The 21,305-nt window shown below is 39.7% G+C and overlaps 1 protein-coding gene across 1 annotated transcript in view; it reads left to right on the top strand.

Moving 5' to 3' along the window:
• The window catches only part of LOC125233212, a 98,582-nt gene that overhangs the window by 43,209 nt on the left and 34,068 nt on the right, over window positions 1-21,305 (top strand). Inside the window, 1 exon segment of the mRNA XM_048139123.1 lies at window positions 13,239-13,405. Within this exon segment, the coding sequence (XP_047995080.1) occupies window positions 13,239-13,405 (167 nt within the window).

Here is a 21,305-nt window from a genome sequence, read left to right as displayed (position 1 = left end):
TGTAAGAATGTCCTATAATATTTGTTTATTTATTTTTTATCATTATCATGAGAAACCAGGGAAGAACGTGGTGCAAGAAAGTCTTCGGGCTAGGACTTTGCCTACACAGTTTGTATCTTGCAACTAGGTCAATGAGAGCTGCTACCAGATAGATCCCAAGCTGCTACGCGAAAACAGGCTTGAAGCTTTTAAGATCGACGTCAATGTTGAAAAATTTTTTTTTATGCCAGTCGATTTCGTTCAATTATGTTTATTTTAAGCTTGACTAACAAGTCCCGATTAGAAGCCGGTCGTTTTTGTGTGTGGTCACAGTTTATAACTAACCTAACCTAAACCTACTCTGTAAGCCGGTCGTTTTTGTGTGTGGTCACAGTTTATAACTAACCTAACCTAAACCTACTCTGTAAGCCGGTCGTTTTTGTGTGTGGTCACAGTTTATAACTAACCTAACCTAAACCTACTCTGTAAGCCGGTCGTTTTTGTGTGTGGTCACAGTTTATAACTAACCTAACCTAAACCTACTCTGTAAGCCGGTCGTTTTTGTGTGTGGTCACAGTTTATAACTAACCTAACCTAAACCTACTCTGTAAGCCGGTCGTTTTTGTGTGTGGTCACAGTTTATAACTAACCTAACCTAAACCTACTCTGTAAGCCGGTCGTTTTTGTGTGTGGTCACAGTTTATAACTAACCTAACCTAAACCTACTCTGTAAGCCGGTCGTTTTTGTGTGTGGTCACAGTTTATAACTAACCTAACCTAAACCTACTCTGTAAGCCGGTCGTTTTTGTGTGTGGTCACAGTTTATAACTAACCTAACCTAAACCTACTCTAGGATTTAAGCCAATGGTCATAGTTTAATTATAAAATAAATAATAAATAAAAATATTTTATTCAGTAACAAAAATATCGATTACAATTTCTGTGCTGGTGCCTCTTTTTAAGTATATTAGATACTTGTGTTAAGAGAACACCGCTCTTCCACATGTTGTTTTGCTTACAGTCTAGTGTGTATGTTTATACATATACCATACCTTTTTATTAGAACAATCAAGACAAGAGGATTGCATGCTATAAACTAAACAGTATATGTGGAGAAGAAAAAATATAAGATGCCTAATACAACAATTATCTTCCTTTACCTAATATAAGTAACTAATTTTCTATTTTGTATATGTATATATATATATATATATATATATATAACATAATGTGTGTGTGTGTGTGTGTGTGTGTGTGTGTGTGTGTGTGTGTGTGTGTGTGTGTGTGTGTGTGTGTGTGTGTGTGTGTGTGTGTGTGTGTGTGTGTGTGTGTGTGTGTGTGTGTGTGTGTGTGTGTGTGTGTGCGTGTGTGTGCGTGTGTGTGTGTTTGTGTTTGTGTGCGCGCACTTGATGTAAATTTTATATTATTTTATCAACTCTTCAATTTCATTAAAGCTTTGAGCCTTCAACCAGTTACTTACTTTATTCTTACACTCTCTATACACGCAAGGATAAATGTCAATTTCACTATTTATTTTATTATATACACAAGCGGACTGAAATTCGTATTGTCTCTTAGCAAATACCGATTTTGTTAAAGGTGCAGAGATTGCATTTCGTTTCTTACGCCTATTCGTGTCATTAGGAATAATTTTGTAATTTATTGTTTTGTGGCGTTTCAGGACAGCGTTTAAAATATACAGCCTCCTAATAGATAACAGATCACAGAGTTCGTATAGATCTTTCGTAGGGAACCTAAGGGGCTTAGAGTACATTACCTTTAGTAGAGCTCTTTGAGCTCTCTCAACTTCTAGGAATTTCGTTTTTGTAGCTCCGCCCCAAACCGGTATACAATAGCTGAGAATTGATTGTACTAAGGACACATAAATTTGTTTCGACAGATCTTTGGATGCAACATGTCGTATATTCTTAAAAATATAAATTAGTTTTCGTGTTCGAGACATAATCAGCTCAGTGTGCACATGCCAGGTTAGTCTTTGGTCAATCATTACACCAAGATATTTGGTGGACTCTACTTTACTAATAACTGAACATGAACAACCAAGACCAGGTGTGTCGGGACAAGTATGTATTGTGATTGTAAAATTAGACGTTGGTTGTGTCCTGTCATACTTTGTGAAACAGATGTAATTTGTCTTTTCAGTGTTAAGGGTTAGCAGTTTGGTTTGTAGCCAGCGGGCTATTTTTGCGAGACCTCGCTCTGTCGTTTCCTTTACTGCATCCCAGGTCTCTCCCCAGAAAACGACTGCCGTGTCATCAGCATAGGTATAGATGGACCCTTTATCGATTTGCAAATTACACAGTTCATTGATGTAGATGAGAAATAGAGTAGGACCAAGTACACTACCCTGTGGGACTCCATAACTAACAACACTTTCATCGCTCACATAATTATTTATTTTTACGCGTTGTTTTCTGGTTTCAATATAGCTACTCAGCAGTGACAACGGGGTACCCCTGATACCTATAGACTCCAAAGCATTTTTTAGTATTACAACAGATACAGTATCGAAGGCTTTTTTGAGGTCAAGGAATACCGTGATACATTTTTTATTGTTGTCTACAGTTTTCACAATTTCAGAGGAAAGAGCGGTTACGGCATCCTCAGTGCTAAGACCTTGCCTGAAGCCGTATTGGTTCTTTGATAATATGTTATACTTGTCTAAATAATTAATTAACCGTATATTAATGAGCTTCTCTATGACTTTTGAAATTGATGACAATACTGATATAGGCCTGTAGTTAGAGATGTTATTTTTGCTCCCACCCTTATACACCGGTGTAACCAAAGCCATTTTTAAACAATCAGGGAAGACACCCTGTTCAAAACATAGGTTAGCTAGACGAGTCAAGAGAGGGACCACTATACCGCTTATTCTTTTTAAAAATTTGGTAGGGATATTATCCCACCCAGGTGCACTTGAAGACTTCATATTTGACAATATAACGTAGACTTCATTTGGGTTTGTGTTATACAAAACAAACGAGTCTAAATAAGTGTTAGCATTACGGCCGATTAGAAAAGGTACTTGACAACTGGGAGGTATTTGTTCAGCAAGATCTTTACCAATACTAGAGAAGAATTGGTTAGCAACGTTGACAGAGTCCATTGGCGACGTGCTGCAATCGAGTAACTCTGTGCTTTCCATCTTTTTTGATTTCCTGTTAGTAATATCATTTACAGTCCTCCATAAAGATTTAGAATTCTTGCTCGCCTTTGATAGTTGGTCCATGTCATATTTACGTTTCAGTTTTTTAATGAGCCCGTTGCAGAAGTTCCTATACCTTTTGTACGTAATTTTCAAAACAGTATTTTCGGGCTCCGCCCGTAGCTTTTTCTGCATGTTATTTCTATGTCGTATGCATCGAAGGACACCCGGGGTAATCCAGGGCTTAATAATACGGTGGCTTCTTGACAGTACCGTAGTGGTGGTATTTTCTAAAAGGCATTTCCTAATGTAAGATATCAAAAGATCTGTTAGTTTATTTGGATCATTAATACTAAGTAAATGTGTCATGTCTTCCTTTAAGAGTGAACTAGCTGCTTCCTCAAAGTTTGTATTGATTTTAGTTTTCTGAGTAGATTTTGTGATTATATTACTACGTAGTTTTATTAAAACCATAGAGTGATCAGTAATATTTGCATCAAGTACTAAAATGTTTACCTTGGAGTGACTTTTATCAATTTTAATCATGCAATGATCGAGACATGTTTTGCTTCGGGTAGGAAGCATATGCCCCGGGAGTACTCCATGCATAGCTAAAATGTTTAAATAATTAAGTCTATTTTTGAGGTCATTGGTATTTTCACTACTCTTGTAAATTAAATTTATGTTTATGTCACCACAGATTACAATATCTTTGCATGTATCAATAGTTTTTAAATGCAGATTTAACGTATTTAGAAAGTTTTCTGCGTTACTTATGGAAGGAGATCTATAAATACCAAGAATTTTCTTGCCCAAAATTGATATTTCCAGGCAAGACGCATGAGCTAATATTATTTCCTTTACTATAACCTTGTGAGTATCTTTTATATATGCAACTACGCCATCGTTCTGGTTTAGATGATTAGTAGTGCAATAACTAGTATAGTTATCCAGAGACGGGATGGGTTTATTTTCGTTTATTCTGCACTCGCTAAATATTATTATATCGGTGTTGAATTCAAATTGTGAAAATGTTACTAGAAAGTTTTCTATGTTGCAATATATGCTACGTATGTTTTGGGATATTATTGTTAGATCAAATTGGTTGAAATCCAGGAGTTCAGTAACATCTTCACAACTGCACTCTCTAGACTGAGCAACCGTAAAATCGTCTATATTGTTAATTGTGTTGAGCGTATCATCCATTGATTGAAAATAAGGGCTGTGTGTTTCCTGCGGCTGTTAAGAACTTTTGCGTGAGGAAAAAGCTTGCGTATACTGTGCATTTTACTTGTGTTAAACTGTTTTTTGATTTATGTTTATTTTTTAAAAGTGTCATGTGAGATTTAGATGTGTTGTATTTGAGAGAGTATCTTTGTGTATAGATTGATAAGGACATGCTCGTATGGTAAGCGCCGTAATTTACATCAATTGTTACTATACAATAAGACGACGCTGAGAATAGTCAGGACTCTTGGAACAGGTTTTGAACCTGTGATTCACTTGTAATATGTATAACTCTTGATGTTGCATTTTTTCTTAAATAAATTTTGCCAAAAGACGACCAACAATAAGTATAATTTCTCGATTTTGCCAGGTCACGGGCCAAGAAGCTTAGTCGGGCTGCCTTAGGAGTAAGTTGCTCTGAGACATAGATAGGGCTGTGTTCTTGTCTCGTATGACCTAGATGTTTCGCGCTGAGCTTGTCGTTGGAGTTATTCAAGTTATGTTTTTTACATTTTTGTAATAAATCCACTTTCCTCATAGCCGATACCATCTCTACAATGATAGGTGCATTTTGTATCTTTTCTTGTTTTGGTCGCACCCTGTATATATCAGATATATCTGAAGGTGATACTTGACTACCAACGGAAGAGGAGAGTCTTACTACCATATTTACCAGGTCGGCACTAGTTTCATTATCCAGTTTTGGTACATTTTTAATTTCAATATTTTTCTTGCGTCCATCTCTCTGCAGGTCTTCAAGTCTCTCCTCCAAGAGATTAATGTATTCCCTGTCCTTCTTTTTTTCCATCTCCAGTTTCTCTACTTTCTTTTTAAGGTCTTCCATTTGCGCCGAAACAAAGTCGACAGACTGCTTTATATTGTTGTTAGATTCCTTAATTTCCTTAAGAGTGGGACTGATTTTTTTGAGCTCCCTGCCCTGATCTTTAATTAACACCATCATCTGCCTCATTTCTTCCTTGAGCTCAGAAATCTCTGTCCCTGGACTGTCGCGAGTCCGTTTTTTGTTTCTCTGAGTTGCGAAATTAGACGGTGTTTTCGGTGTCGTCTCACCATCCAGTGCCTGCGATTCTTTATCTGAGGACGAGTCAGACTCTTCAGTGTGCATATCTGCAAGCTCCTTTCGCACACACGTGTTGCCGCCCGTCATATTTCAGACCGCAAGTACTAGGGAACTATGAATCAGAGAAGTGCAGTAGCGCGCGGGAGACCGCTAAACCAGTTATACGCACGCAGTCGTAGCAGGTGACGTCACACACTGTGTCGGTGTCGCTGCGCTCGAGTACCAGGGCCACAGGATGCGTAGGTAGTGGCCGAAGTGTCCGGGTATATTAGCTAATATGCACTCGCGTCGAACTTATGCGCTCCTATTTTCTTACGCGTATTTAATTTCCCGATTAGAAAAGTCACAATTTTATTGTCACAAATCGAGGTAAGAAAGCTTTTAGGTATACTAAAATGTTTTTCTTATTTATGTTTCATGCTATTTTATGAACAATCGTTGCCATTGCTGTTTAGTATCAATAGTTTCCTACTTACGTAACATCACGTGAACCCAAAAACAAAAAAATACATTCTGTATCCTCCTCCTGCCATCCATGCAATCCACCCTGTATATAGTTTCATGCCACTATTTTTAACCCCCGACGCAAAAACGACGGGGTGTTATATGTTTGACGTGTCTGTCTGTCTGTCTGTCTGTCTGTCTATCTGTTTGTGTGTCTGTCTGTGTGTGTATCTGTCTGTGGCGTCGTAGCTCCCGAACGGATGAACCGATTTAGATTTCGGTTTTTTGTCTAAAAGCTGAGTTAGTCGGGAGTGTTCTTAGCTATGTTTCATGAAAGTCGGTCTACTATGTCGCAGTCGGGGGTTTTTTCAAAATTTTAATTTTGTGGTTAGGTTATTTCATTACATTTCCCGTCTCGTTGATAAAGATGTCTCTGTGATGAGCTCTGTTTACGCATGCCAATCATACTGGTCAATTATACTATGATTACTAGGGCCATGGTCATTAACTTTTATGGGTGCATATCATGGTATTTCTTCCTGTTTAACAGTAGGTACTTCCAATACGCTCTTCTATGAGAGGACATAGAATTCATACATCAAAGAAAAAGAGACCACCGAAGGCTAAGCTGGGAATCGAACCCGGGTCTTCGATTTACGTGGCTAACCTCCTCACCAGCGGACCACCCTCTCTTTACTCACCTCATTTATTAATTAACGTAAGAACATATTATATGACAAAATTTACAAATTATAAGTACGAGAAGTTATTAAAGTTGTCCAAGCTCCAAACACAATGCATTAGAATCTATAGTAATATTAATCTGGGCAACCGAGTTTCGTATTATCCTTGTGTGTGTGTTTGTTTTGTCCATCTTTCACGGCAAAAACGGAGCGACGAATTGACGTGATTTTCTATTCGTTTTTTTGACCTGTGTCGCCATCTAGTGTTTGCAATAAAAGTACATGAGATAGTTCAAGGGATACTGCACAGAGATGACATAGGCTACTTTTTGTCTAACAAATTTCTGCGAAATAGAGCGGTTTCCCGTCAGTGTAAATAAATATATATATATAAATAAATAAATAAATACTTAAATATACAAGAATTGCTCGTTTAAATGGGAAAAATGAATTGAGGTGAGAAGTTGGTATGGCTTTTTGCAGGTGTATGGCGCGTGCCGAAATTTACGAATTTAACGCGAGCGAAGCCGCGGGCAAAAGCTAGTTTTAAATAAACCGATCGATGCTCTTCGATCATAGTTTATCAAAAACTCTTCACAAACACACAAAAGAAAACCCCTCCAGGACCACCAAGTTGAATTCCTAAAACGAATTTGCACGACATTGGTCTAAGCGCGACAGCGGTGTTGCAGCCAAAAATGCGAATGCAAAAGGTCCCATGCTGTGTCTTGCTCCAGTGTATGGCTGCCGCTCATTTGCATTGTCGCGCTTAGACTATGTCAAATTGGCATAAAGTTGAATTAAAATGTTGAATTTGCAAAAAGTTGAATTTGCAGGATGTTGAATGTTAAAATGTTGAATTTGCATTGTGTTGAGTTCTTTTTATGTCCAAATTGCATAAAGTTGAATTTGGGTTACTTGTTGAATCCTAAAATGTTGAATTTTGCGAAGAAAGTTGATTTTGCGGTATGGTGAACCCTAAGATGTTGAATTCCCATAAGATTGAATTTGCAGTAGGTACCTGGGTGTCGAAGCGTCTAAAAGGTCCCGAGTGATACTTTAACAGCTGATAGGGTATGTCTAAGTCCTGGAGGAGAAAACCATCTCTAATCCGTTATTTCATAACGATATTAAAATTTCAAACGTTCTCAGCCTGCCGGCCTAGAAGCGACAATCGTTGACGCTAGACGTCGATTGAAACGCAGTCTGTCTCTGTCGCGCCAATACAAGAGCGATAGAGACAGCTAGCTACGATAACGATATTATCGCAAGCGTGCATTTGGCTACGTACCCTGTTACTTGCGTATGCGCATTTGATGGATGTGGCCGATTAAACCTAACATACAACTTTCTTTGGTGACAAAACGATGATGGCGTTACGACATACGAGGTCTTACATTCAATGACATGGTTTGGATTAGTTATATTAAAAAAAAAACAAAAAAAAAAAACAATCTTATCGCATGTTCCTGTTGCTCAGTACCTACCACGTAGAGGACAACATAAAAAAATACTAATTTGCATATCAAGAAATAACTTACCCATTCCTATTCATTCAGTACGCTGGTTCGATTCCAGCCCCAGGCGTACCTAATCATAATCATCAGACGTAACTTTTCCAACAATTTCGGTGCAGCATGGTAGGAATGAAGGAATTCAAACATGTGTGTTCTAGGTAGATGATTAATTAAGGCTCATTTTACTGTTGTTAATCCTAAATAACTGTTCCAGCTGGCTTCAGACATATTATTCCTTTAATGCGCCAATGCTGCACCAAAATTGCTGGAAAAGTCAAATGTCAGGTGCCGTAGCCGAATGGCATTTCTGCGACGCGAAACGAAACCGAAACGCCGCGAAAGGTAGTCTACAAGCGTTTCGTTTCGTGAGCGTTTGTGCCATTTGGCTACGTGTCCTGATAATCATAATGACGTCTACAAACGATGTAACTTTATATGGTCTACAATAATAGGAAGAGAAGGGCAGGTAATTTATCTCATAGCCCTTTTCCTTTCAAACAGGAAAGAACGTAAAGATGAAAATACAATGTATCATATTTTTATATGAACTGGAACTACATGATGGAACATCGTATCATAGCTGTTTTTGGGCTTCTTAGAAAAGTCTTGTAATGAACTATGACTACAATTAGGTTTCAAGGCCTGATGATGGTGCCGGAAGATAAGAACAGAAAAAGGGGGGGGGGCTCGAGGGGGAAGCATGAAAGAAAGATCAACGTAGTATTTAAAAAAAGTTGGGTTAGCGTTTTCTTGTGACCTTTCAGAACAAACAAAGGGGGCTCGGGGGCGAAGCCCCCGCAAGAAAGAAAGATAAACGTTGTATTTAAAATAAGTTGGGTTAAGGTTTTCTTGTGATCCTTAAGAGCAAAGAAAAGGGGGGCTCGGAGGGCGAAGCCCCCCGCATGAAAGAAAGATCAACGTAGTATTTAGAATAAGTAGGGATAGCGTTTTCTTGTGACCTTTCAGAGCAAACAAAAGGGGGCTCGGGGGACGAAGCCCCCCGCATGAAAGAAAGATCAACGTAGTATTTAAGATCAGTTGGGTTAGCGTTTTCTTGTGAGCTTTAAGAGCAAACAAAGGGGGGCTCGGGGGGCGAAGCCCCCCGCATGAAAGAAAGATCAATGTAGTATTTTAGATCAGTTGGGTTAGCGTTTTCTTGTGACCTTTTAGAGCAAACAAAGGGGGGCTCGGGGGGCGAAGCCCCCCGTATAAAAGAAAGATCAACGTTGTATTTAAAATAAGTTGAGTTAGCGTTTTCTTGTGACCTTTAAGAGCAAACAAAGGGGGGCTCGGAGGGCGAAGCCCCCCGCATGAAAGAAAGATCAACGTAGTATTTAGAATAAATTGGGTTAGCGTTTTCTTGTGATCTTTAAGAGCAAACAAAGGGGGGCTCGGGGGGCGAAGCCCCCGCATGAAAGAAAGATCAACGTAGTATTTAGAATAAGTTGGGTTAGCGTTTTCTTGTGACCTTTAAGAGCAAACAAAGGGGGCTCGGGGACGAAGCCCCCGCATGAAAGAAAGATCAACGTAGTATTTAAGATCAGTTGGGTTAGCGTTTTCTTGTGAGCTTTAAGAGCAAACAAGGGGGGCTCGGGGGCGAAGCCCCCGCATGAAAGAAAGATCAATGTAGTATTTTAGATCAGTTGGGTTAGCGTTTTCTTGTGACCTTTTAGAGCAAACAAAGGGGGGCTCGGGGGGCGAAGCCCCCCGTATAAAAGAAAGATTAACGTAGTATTTAAAATAAGTTGGGTTAGCGTTTTCTTGTGACATTTCAGAGCAAACAAAGGGGGGCTCGGGGGCGAAGCCCCCGGCATGAAAGAAAGATCAACGTTGTATTTAAAATAAGTTGGGTTAGCGTTTTCTTGTGACCTTTAAGAGCAAACAAAGGGGGCTCGGGGGCGAAGCCCCGCATGAAAGAAAGATCAACGTAGTATTTAGAATAAATTGGTTTAGCGTTTTCTTGTGACCTTTAAGAGCAAACAAAGGGGGGCTCGGGGGGCGAAGCCCCCTGCATGAAGGAAAGATCAACGTAGTATTTAAGATAAGTTGGGTAAGCGTTTTCTTGTGACCTTTCAGAGTAAACAAAGGGGGTCTCGGGGGGCGAAGCCCCCCGCATAAAAGAAATATCAACGTTGTATTTAAAATAAGTTGGGTTAGCGTTTTCTTGTGACCTTTAAGAGCAAACAAAGGGGGGCTCGGGGGGCGAAGCCCCCCGCATGAAAGAAAGATCAACGTAGTATTTAGAATAAATTGGGTTAGCGTTTTCTTGTGATCTTTAAGAGCAAACAAAGGGGGGCTCGGGGGGCGAAGCCCCCCGCATGAAAGAAAGATCAACGTAGTATTTAGAATAAGTTGGGTTAGCGTTTTCTTGTGACCTTTAAGAGCAAACAAAGGGGGGCTCGGGGGACGAAGCCCCCCGCATGAAAGAAAGATCAACGTAGTATTTAAGATCAGTTGGGTTAGCGTTTTCTTGTGAGCTTTAAGAGCAAACAAAGGGGGCTCGGGGGCGAAGCCCCCCGCATGAAAGAAAGATCAATGTAGTATTTTAGATCAGTTGGGTTAGCGTTTTCTTGTGACCTTTAAGAGCAAACAAAGGGGGGCTCGGGGGGCGAAGCCCCCCGCATTAAAGAAAGATCAATGTAGTATTTTAGATCAGTTGGGTTAGCGTTTTCTTGTGACCTTTAAGAGCAAACAAAGGGGGGCTCGGGGGGCGAAGCCCCCCGCATGAAAAAAAGATCAACGTAGTATTTAGAATAAATTGGGTTAGCGTTTTCTTGTGATCTTTAAGAGCAAACAAAGGGGGGATCGGGGGGCGAAGCCCCCCGCATGAAAGAAAGATCAACGTAGTATTTAGAATAAGTTGGGTTAGCGTTTTCTTGTGACCTTTAAGAGCAAACAAAGGGGGGCTCGGGGGACGAAGCCCCCCGCATGAAAGAAAGATCAACGTAGTATTTAGAATAAATTGGTTTAGCGTTTTCTTGTGACCTTTAAGAGCAAACAAAGGGGGGCTCGCGGGGCGAAGCCCCCCGCATGAAGGAAAGATCAACGTAGTATTTAAGATAAGTTGGGTTAGCGTTTTCTTGTGACCTTTAAGAGCAAACAAAGGGGGGCTCGGGGGCGAAGCCCCGCATAAAAGAAAGATTAACGTAGTATTTAAAATAAGTTGGGATAGCGTTTTCTTGTGACCTTTCAGAGCAAACAAAGGGGGCTCGGGGGCGAAGCCCCCTGCATAAAAGAAAGATCAACGTTGTATTTAAAATAAGTTGGGTTAAGGTTTTCTTGTGATGCATAGGTCGCAGACGTGCCGCTCACGAGCGGAACCTGCCACCCTAAAGACAGCCAGCGGGCGAGGGATGCATGAGAGCGCCCCCGCCCAATACGCTGGCTCTCGAGTTGGAGAGTGCGACCCTTGTGTCCAGGAAGCGCTCCCACAGTGAGGACCGGTCGGCTCATGGCCCGACCTGCGAGGGATTCTGATCCAGGATGGCCGCTGCGGGGCCGCGGATGGACACCGTGGGGTTTAGTGGGTAGGGGGGACTCTTTACAGCCTCGAGCCCCATATAACCGACCGGGTCGCCCACCACCTCAGACCCGGCGGTATGCGTAAACGCATTCCCCACGAAAAAGAAAACAAAAAAAAAAAGTTTTCGTGTGATCCTTAAGAGTAAAGAAAAGGGGGCCTCGGGGGGCGAAGCCCCCCGCATGAAAGAAAGATCAACGTAGTATTTAGAATAAGTTGAGTTAGCGTTTTCTTGTGACCTTTAAGAGCAAACAAAGGGGGACTCGGGGGGCGAAGCCCCCCGCATAAAAGAAAGATCAACGTTGTATTTAAAATAAGTTGGGTAATGTTTTTCCTGTGACCCTTAAGAGCAAATAAAGGGGGTCTATCTTTTACGGATAACTTACTAGGTATAAACATTTTTATGATAATACCGTAATAAGAAGGTAGCCGCTGGTTATTATTAAGTAGCAATTAGCAATAAGTACACGTTAAGCAACAAACGGCATGTAAAATCCGCCTACTTGAAATAAATTTATGTATAAATGTTAAAAGTATTTCATTATTAATGACTAAAAAGTATAAAATAAATTAATAGTTTAAAAAACACTATAAAACACGCTTTTATAAATGCACGTAAAAGCCAAAAATAAATTATGGATCGTTCAAGTTGTCTCTATTTGTGAGCTGAAGCTTAAAAACTATGTGCTTTTAATTATAATATTTGATTGTAAAAGCGTGGGGCGCTGGAACAGGAAAGACTTTCTTGTAAACAAATACTAATCCGAACTTCCTGGCGAATGAAGTTGCATAAGAACATAACGTTTACATATGCCGCCAAAGGGTTACCAAAAAGAACCAAAGATATCTCGTCCACGAACAAGAACTCTGCATCCTGTCACTGTAGACACTTTCCCCTTTTGTACTTTGATTACCGGAAAAAAGCGGCGTTCTAAGTGTCGGTGACTGTCGACTCTCCTCGCTACTAGCGCATATTTTGTCTGAGTTCGACAAACTGGTACCTACTTTGAACACTGACTTTTAATTGATTTGACTGTTTAATGTAGAACCTACTAGTCATGAAGGACTGAATTATTTATAGATTTTATTCCCGACTATCCAATTGACACCTTATTGCAAAGTACCTACAGGTTTTTGCTTAACTAGATACCGTATATTCACTTCAATGTTTACATATAAATAACGCATTGATCCAGTCATCATGCCTTGATAGGTTTTGCATATTTTTCCTTATTGCTACCAACAAGTATGATTCAATCATAATTATGAACATTTACGTTAAATTAGTTAAATTGTCTTATGCACTCTCAAAACTGTTTTATAAATTATAGTATTTTATTTATAGCTTTTGCAATGGAAATATCTAGTTGAGCACATAATGACCAACAAACCACAAATCGAAAAAAATAACTTGAAGATCCTACTCGACCACTTAACATAGAGCAAGACATAGACGTTTACGCACTACGCACCCAACCTTTTTATTTATTATAATATTTACTATTCTGTACTATTGCCCATGCCACTACGTACAAATACTTACCTACAGTTGATTTTCGACATAGATACATATTGTAGATTCAATTGACAAGCCCTTACAATTGTTTTGCTTCCCCAGATGTCTCCAAGCCCATGGAGCCGCCGCGCGTACCAGAGCCGACGCTGGCGGTCCTCGCAGCGGCCCAGCTGACGCAGCCAGCTGACCACGACTACGTGACCAGCATGCTGGCCGCCTGGGGACAGCTGCTCATGGACGATCTCATCGCCACACTCAACGGGAACAAGGTACCTTATTTTTTCGTCAGAGGTGGAGGTAATCCTCATTGGATACTGCAGGCCTGGCATGTCTTCCTAGCCGCCCTCCACCCTGTATTTTAAGCAGTTTGCACCAGAAACTCGGAGCTATCGATGTGTTTGCATGATCTAGGATAGATCACTGAGATCAAAGTATAGCTAGAAATAATAGAGATCTGTCAAATATATTTCATAACCTAAAGATGTGAAAAGCTTCAGCCTCTAGCTTTTGCGGCTAACGCCCACCCGGTAGCACAAGTCGATATTTCTTAAGTACCTATTCGGGTTGCTAGCTACCCCTGTGGGAATCTGGTCCAGTGAAAAACGCGTCTATAGACATTAGGATCTACTATCAACAAGATGTGGCTACAGATCAACAGATGGCCACACTGTGTGACCACAGCTTATAACTTGTATCATGGCATACTTTAAAGTGACCAATTCCATCAGCGACTCTAGCGTTTGTGGGCCCTCAACTAACAGGAGCGTATATAATTTGAAGGGATACCTGAATAACCATTATAATATCTAGACTATTAATTATAATTCGGTAAATTCCATAAGTTTGTATTTATAAAAATCCTGTGTTCATTAATCACACAATAATTTAAATAATAAAAAGCCCACCCAACTTGACAGCATAGTTTTATGTACCATAATAATCGTATAGCATGACTATAACATGAGCAGAATTATTACACGCTATCAAAAAGGAAATACTGCCCCAGTACAGGAAATACTGTCTAACGGTGACTGTAGGTATCTTGCATCCCCATCACATCCAACTCGCTGTCAAAAATCACGGGTTAAGAATATCACCACCCCCTTTCTTCCCGTGGGTGTCATAGAAGTCGACTGTGGGATATGGGTTAAATTGTGGCGTAGGTGAGAGTCTGGCAACCTGTCACTGCAATGTCACAATTTGGATTTCTTTCAACCCCTTTTTGCTAAGAGTGGCACTGAAACTTAGTAGTAGTTCATGTGCTCTGCCTACCCCTTTATGGGATACAGGCGTGATTATTGTATGTATGTATGTAAATATTATGCACAAATATCTCCGAAAGTATTGTTCGACTAGAAGACTATTATGTACATCATCATTATGACAGCAGAGAATTCGACATTACAAAAATCTGCGAAATGATTTATGCCAAAGCATATTCTGCGTAAGGTGTTTCTGCCAATCGTGACCTCTGCCAAGAACTATTATATAAATAAAATATATGCGAAAAAAGTTTCTGCAAGACAATAGTGAACCGCTATATAATCTCTAGACTATTAATTATAATTCGGTAAACCCCATAATTATATATTTAGAAAAAACTTGACTGAATTTATCTTAAACCATGACCAATCGTTTTGATCATATCTCAGCCGGTTTTTCGATGCATTTCTGTAGATATTCCGCGAATGTCCAATTATTATTATTCAAATTAGTTACGTACTGCATACCGGTCGTAGTTTTATTTATAGACAACTGTTCTGTCCTCTTACACATATTACATTAACATAATACTTACATAATCGTGTAAGGCAAAAGCATGTAATCACTTATTTAAAAGATCGACGTAAGTGAAATAAATAAATGGCCTATTGACATACCTAGCGAGCAAGTTACTTAAAGACTGATACACAAAGAATTATTTGGGCATTTTCAGAATTTGGGACAATTAGCGTAAGTTCATAAGTTGTTAACAAAAATTATCTCACTGTCAGTTTTGTGACGATAATTAAGCATGAAATTTCAATAAAAATATTGTGTTTGTGTTAATTACATAAACTTTAAGCGATGATCTCATCATTCAGAATGTGAAAAAAGTAAATTTTTAGACAGATTTTATGCCTAATTGTCGTCACAAAACTGACAGCGAGTTAATTTTTGTTAACAACTTACGCTAAATTGGAGGGACCCAAATTCTGAAAATGCCCATTTGTATTCTTTAGCACCCTAGACGTCCTACAATAGTAAATAGGGATTATTACGGCAACATTTTTCCACCAGAGTGCAGCACTATCACACACACTAAACCATAGAGTAACTTTACATACAGATGTAATGCGAAAAGATTTTCCGTCGTGTTTTTACGGAAACGTACCAACGTACTGACACTGTCTGACCTTCTTCTTCCTCGGTTCCTCGTGGCTGAGGGTCGCGACCACATGAGGTCGTTATTTTTCTCACCAAACCTCTCCATTCCGCACGGTCTTCTGCAGTCCTCATAATAGGCGCCTGTGTTAATCCCTGGCAGTCCTTAACGCTGTCCACCCAGCGGGTCGGTGGATGGCCACTTCCCAGTCCTCCATCCACCATGCCAACCATAATGCGTTTCTCTAGGTTAGACACTGGTCTAGGTAGGACACTGTCTGAACTAGCATGACAAATACGAACGCTTCCGGAAAAATACGAAGGAGAAGCTTTTCGCATTACATCTGCATATACTAAGCCCCCGGAATTTTTTCAGTCGTCTCGTAGTCGTCATTTCGTTTTTTGAAATTATCTTCTAAAATGAAGTCGACATGATTGGTGTGACTGAGATGCATGACGACTGATATCATTTTGATGGCATAATGTACAAGTTCGAATTATCTTCGTAAATCCTTTTCAATACCCAATGAGCCAGAGATGTGCATATACTGCATACGCATCCGGTGTGACCTGGCCTTTAACTAAAGGTGTGTCAAGTAATATGCAGGTAAATTGCATAAGTAATTGCATAAGCTGTTGTTAACGCATCCATTGATTGATAATATTGACTTACAATCATGAAAGCATACATTAATATTTATGTTACAATGTTCAATAATGTACTTAATGAGAAAATGTGCCTACTGAGATTGCATCATCGCTATTTATTAAATGATTAAAAGATTATATGCATATCTGAGGTGTTAAGGAAAATATCTTAAGATTCTTAAGTTATTCCGCATACATTATTAGTTATCATATCGCAATAAGGTACGTACTACCAAATACTACTTATATAGGGGCATTATCAGAATTTGGACCCCCCAATTAGCGTAAATTGTTAACAAAAATTAACTCACTGTCAGTTTTGTAACGATAATTAAACATGACATTTCAATAAAAATATTGTTTTTGTGTTAATTACATAAACTTTAAGCGATAATCTACATTCAGAATGTGAAATAGTTATTTGTTATACAAGGGGGCAAAGTTGTATTTTAACGCCGAGTGTGGAATTGAAAAACGAGCAAGTGAAAGGATTCTATAGTTGAACCACGAGCGAAGCGAGTGGTTCGAGAATAGAATCCTGAACTTGCGAGTTTTTTAACACACGAGAAGTAAAATATTGGGTTGGTAAGAAAGTAATGAGCGAATCATAACCAATATTGTAATTTTAATTTAATTTATTATTTTAATCATTTATCAAAAATATAATGGCCTTCGTTATCTACTACTTGTCTCCATCGTTCTGGTAAAGAATGAATAGCATCGGCGAAGAAGTTCTTAGGTTTAGATTCAAAAAACTCAGCTATGTACTGTCGTAGATGGGCTTGATCATCGAACTTTTTTTCATTCAAGGCATTGCTTAGCGATCTGAACAATGCGTAATCCGTAGGTGCCAAGTCTGGAGAGTACGGTGGATGAGGTATCACTTTCCAACCTAGCTCCAATAGCTTTAGCCGAGTCACTTTTGCAATGTGTGGGCGAGCATTGTCGTGTAAGAAAAAACTTTAGCATGCTGTGGACGATTCTGACAGATTTTTTGGTTTAAATTTTCAAGCTGATTACAGTATACTGATGCGGTAACAGTCATTCCACTTGGTAGGAGTTCCCAGTGAATAATACCATGAATATCCCACCAAACGGACAGCATAACTTTTTTCGGGTGAGGCTCTGTTTTTGGTGCCTCTATTCCTTTTTCGTTTGGAGCTAGCCACTGACGTTTGCGTGTGTGATTTATATATAAGACCCATTTTTCATCTCCAGTGATAAGATGGTCCAACCAGTTGAATGTGCGGCGAAAAGACAGAAGTTGTATGCAGATATCGGCACGGCGGTTTAGTTGATCTCTATCAAGTTCGTGCGGTATCCAAACACTGTATTTGTAGTTTTTTCCCAACTCGTGTAAATGTGTTTCTATGGTGACATGAGAACAGCCTAACTCGGTAGCAAGAGTACGGCTCGTTAGCCTCGGTTTTCCTTCAATTAAGGTTTTTGATTTGGCTACATCAATCTTCACCGGTCGACCAGACTTAGGTTGATCTGATAATGAAAAGTCGCCGCTACGAAACCGCTGGAACCATCGTTTCGCAGTGGCCTCAGACACAACTTCAGGAGCAACACGCTGACATATATTACGCACTGCTTCGGCGGCTGAATGGCCAGACTGAAATTCATATAGTAAGCAATGCCTTACATGCACTTTTAATTCGTCCATTTTCTTCCTTATATTAGCTCGGCGACAGCTAGTGAATGACTGACGAGAAACTGTGCGACTCGCTCTTTATATACTTTCGACCATAGAAGATTCTAGAACTCTCTCAAAAATTTTATGTGGAATTCAATCGATCGCTCATTACTTTCTTAACAACCCAATACATTTGCATCCGAGTGTAACACAAAACTTTTCCCCTCACTATAGCGAGGAAACTACAACGCTAAAAATGCGTTTATCACTGCTTCCAGTAGTTTCCACAGGTGGTAAATCATCTTTACTACTAGAGTCACCTACTTTTATCAATTTTACAGCAGTTAATTTGACTTTATTCAAGGTCAAATTACTTTACCCACTAGTGGATAAAATGCGTTTTTACCCGCTGGTATTAAAGGACAAAACACGTGTTTCCGAGCTAGTGAGGGGAAAAAAATATAAACAGATTTTATGCTTAAGTAATTGCCGTCACAAAAGTGACAGCGAGTTAATTTTTGTTAACTATTCATGCTAATTGGGGAGTTCCAATTTCTGAAACTGCCCATAGATTTAACTTCGTTTACAGTTTTAAGACATAGGTAGGTAATGTCAGATCATTAAAATTCTTGCAACTTTACAGAGTTTGTTAACAGTGCGACAATAGAACTCGTATGCATGTCAATATTCCTTACAAATAGTAGTTTATTTAAAATACCTAAACATATATTTAAAATATTTAAAGTGGGTTACTCACGTTTCAAATAAGTCGAAACAACGCTCGACATGTTTCGATCCATTTCCGAGGATCTTTTTCACAGAGTAACGACCCCGGCTTCACTCGTCGAATGAGTTACTCGCTTAATAGTACTTACATTAATACAAGTTCGTAAAAAAGGAAGTTCGAAATGATTGGCGATAATTTAAAACACGACCGAAGGACACGAGTTACGAATTTCCTTTTCGCACGTGTATCGTACGATGTTTTTCAGTACAGATGACCCTTCGAAGTTTCGATCTTATAAGAAATTAACCACTTCTCGCACTAGTGCGTAAAAAAAAACACCATCTGCACTGAAATAGTATATTTCGATACAAGTGCGTAAAAAAGGAAGTTCGAAACGAGTGGCGATAAATTAAAACACGACCGAAGGGAGTGTTTAAATCGACACGAGTTCAGAATTTCCTTTTCGCACGTGTATCGTACGACGTTTTTCAGTACAGATGAGTCTCCAAAGTTTCGACCTAGCGTATGAACCACATCTCGCACTAGTGCGTAAAAAAACACCATCTGCACTGAAATAGTACATTTCGTTATAAGTGCGAGAAGTATGTCATTACGAGCGGCACGCGAGTGGCAAATCTCGGGACGAGTGAAGAATGACATTCTCGCACGTGTGACGAACGACGTTTTTTAATACAGTTGCGAAAAAAACACTACTACAACCACTACAACGAAATAAAACAATCCGAACTATCAATTTTCCCACGGACATTGACGGATTATTTGACAACTCAAAGGCGTATTTTTGAAGCTTTTAAACTTGCGAGCATATTTTCGAGTTTGCTATTCATCTAACATAATTTATTTCATTGGGTGCCATAAAAACATAAACATTTACAATTTGGGACGATTCGTTAATGTACAACTACATTTTACTTTAATCGATCCATTTATGCCCCGATGTGATGTATTGCAAATAATGTAAAATAATTATGACAAATCTCGTAACATATTGAGGTTTTTGCACGTGCATTAAGTTAAAACATGGTAGACGCCTCTACTTTGACAGTAGAAGGCGCGTTTCGTTCCAATCATGTTCTGTTTACACGACTCATTATGACTGATTTTTCAAAGTTTAAACCATTTTAAAAACTATGTTTAGCATGACTAAAAGTAAACAATTACATATGAAATATTAACGTTTTAAATATTAGTCACTTAATAGTATGTTTTTAGTTTTATTCCGTCTTAGTAAACTAGACTAATATGAAAATAGCTCATTAAGTAGTCGTAAAATGGAACGTACTTGTACATTTTACGCACTAGTTCGTAAAATACAACTTCTCGCACGCTAAACAGCCAAAAAACGGGCACTTTTTGAGCAACTGTATTAAAAAATATTTAAAGTAGGTATTTTGAGTCTCACTGGAGATTTAAAAGAATGCCTATTTAAAATACAACCAGTGAATACCAGCAATCCGCATAATGGCAGTAGGTCGTAATTAGGGCCGAGTAAAATCGAGTCGTTTAGCCCACAAAGCTGCCCCACAGTACATCTGAGTTGCACCGAGGCCAACACAATAAATATATGTTCAGTACTTTATGTTCAAAATAACGCATCACTTCGAAAACGTTCCGCATGCAACGGTCGTATAGATGTAGTGCGAAAAGGTTTTACTTGGTAATATTCCGGAAACGTTCGTATTTGTCATGCTAGTCCAAACAGTGTCAGTATCGGTACGTCTTGAACAGAGACTGACTGAAATAACATGACACGTTCGTACGTTTCCGTAAGACTACGAAGAACAACCTTTTCGCACTCCATCTGTAATTGTAATAATTGACGTATCTACACTATCGTTCTTTTTTTTTTTTTGTACTACGTCGGTGGCAAACAAGCATACGGCCCGCCTGATGTAAAGCGGTCACCGTAACCTATGGACGCCTGCAACTCAAACAGTGTCACATGCGCGTTGCCACCCCATTAGAAACTTATACATTCCCTTTTGCTGTGTTAAGTACACAGCAAAAAGGAGTGTACAAGTTCTAAGGAGGGTTCGGGTGCCGACGACTCAAAGGACAATAGACGGAACAAGTTAGTTCCGTAAGTCCTCCCGTCATCAGCACACCGCACCCTCGTTGAGCTCTGGCAGCCTTACTCACCGGCAGGAACACAACACTATGAGTAGGGTCTAGTGCTATTTGGCTGCGGTCTTCTGTAAGGCGGAGGTACTACCCCAGTTGGGCTCTGCTCTAGATTCGAGCGAGACGATATCCGCTGTGCTGTGCCTTACCACACAAAGCGGAATATCATTCGCTATGCCCTACCTCCTACTTCATTCTTCGATATTAGTGATCGATTGGCCACTTGTCACCGTGAGCCTCTACCACGACTGCTTAAGCAAACTGACATATTATTCACTGACGTCTTTGTTACTTACTTATTAATCTTATTATTCATCGCAGTCTCACTAATATGCGAGTACGAGAGATACGTAGATATTAATTTATATATTCGCTCAGATATAAAATCTCAGCGTCAAACTAGAGGTAGCCATAAATGGGAGCGCGCGTTGCGTGACAAGTTAAGATACTGTCCATACTCATCACCGTGCCCGAAGGCCGGAGGATGTATCTAAGAGAAACGGACGCTGTCGCAACGCAGCGTAATCGCCGGATCGCCGCTAATGCATCACCACACGCACTTAGCTCAATCTTGAACTTGACCGGCCTGTGTGGGTTAATGCCGTCATCGCTCATCGTGGTTTTATCTTGGATGCCAATTAGGGATGAC

The sequence above is a fragment of the Leguminivora glycinivorella genome, chromosome 14 (genome assembly GCF_023078275.1).
Source record: "Leguminivora glycinivorella isolate SPB_JAAS2020 chromosome 14, LegGlyc_1.1, whole genome shotgun sequence".
Taxonomy (NCBI): domain Eukaryota; kingdom Metazoa; phylum Arthropoda; class Insecta; order Lepidoptera; family Tortricidae; genus Leguminivora; species Leguminivora glycinivorella.
Note: the sequence above shows the minus strand (reverse complement) of the source record. Positions and strands in the feature narration are given on the sequence as shown.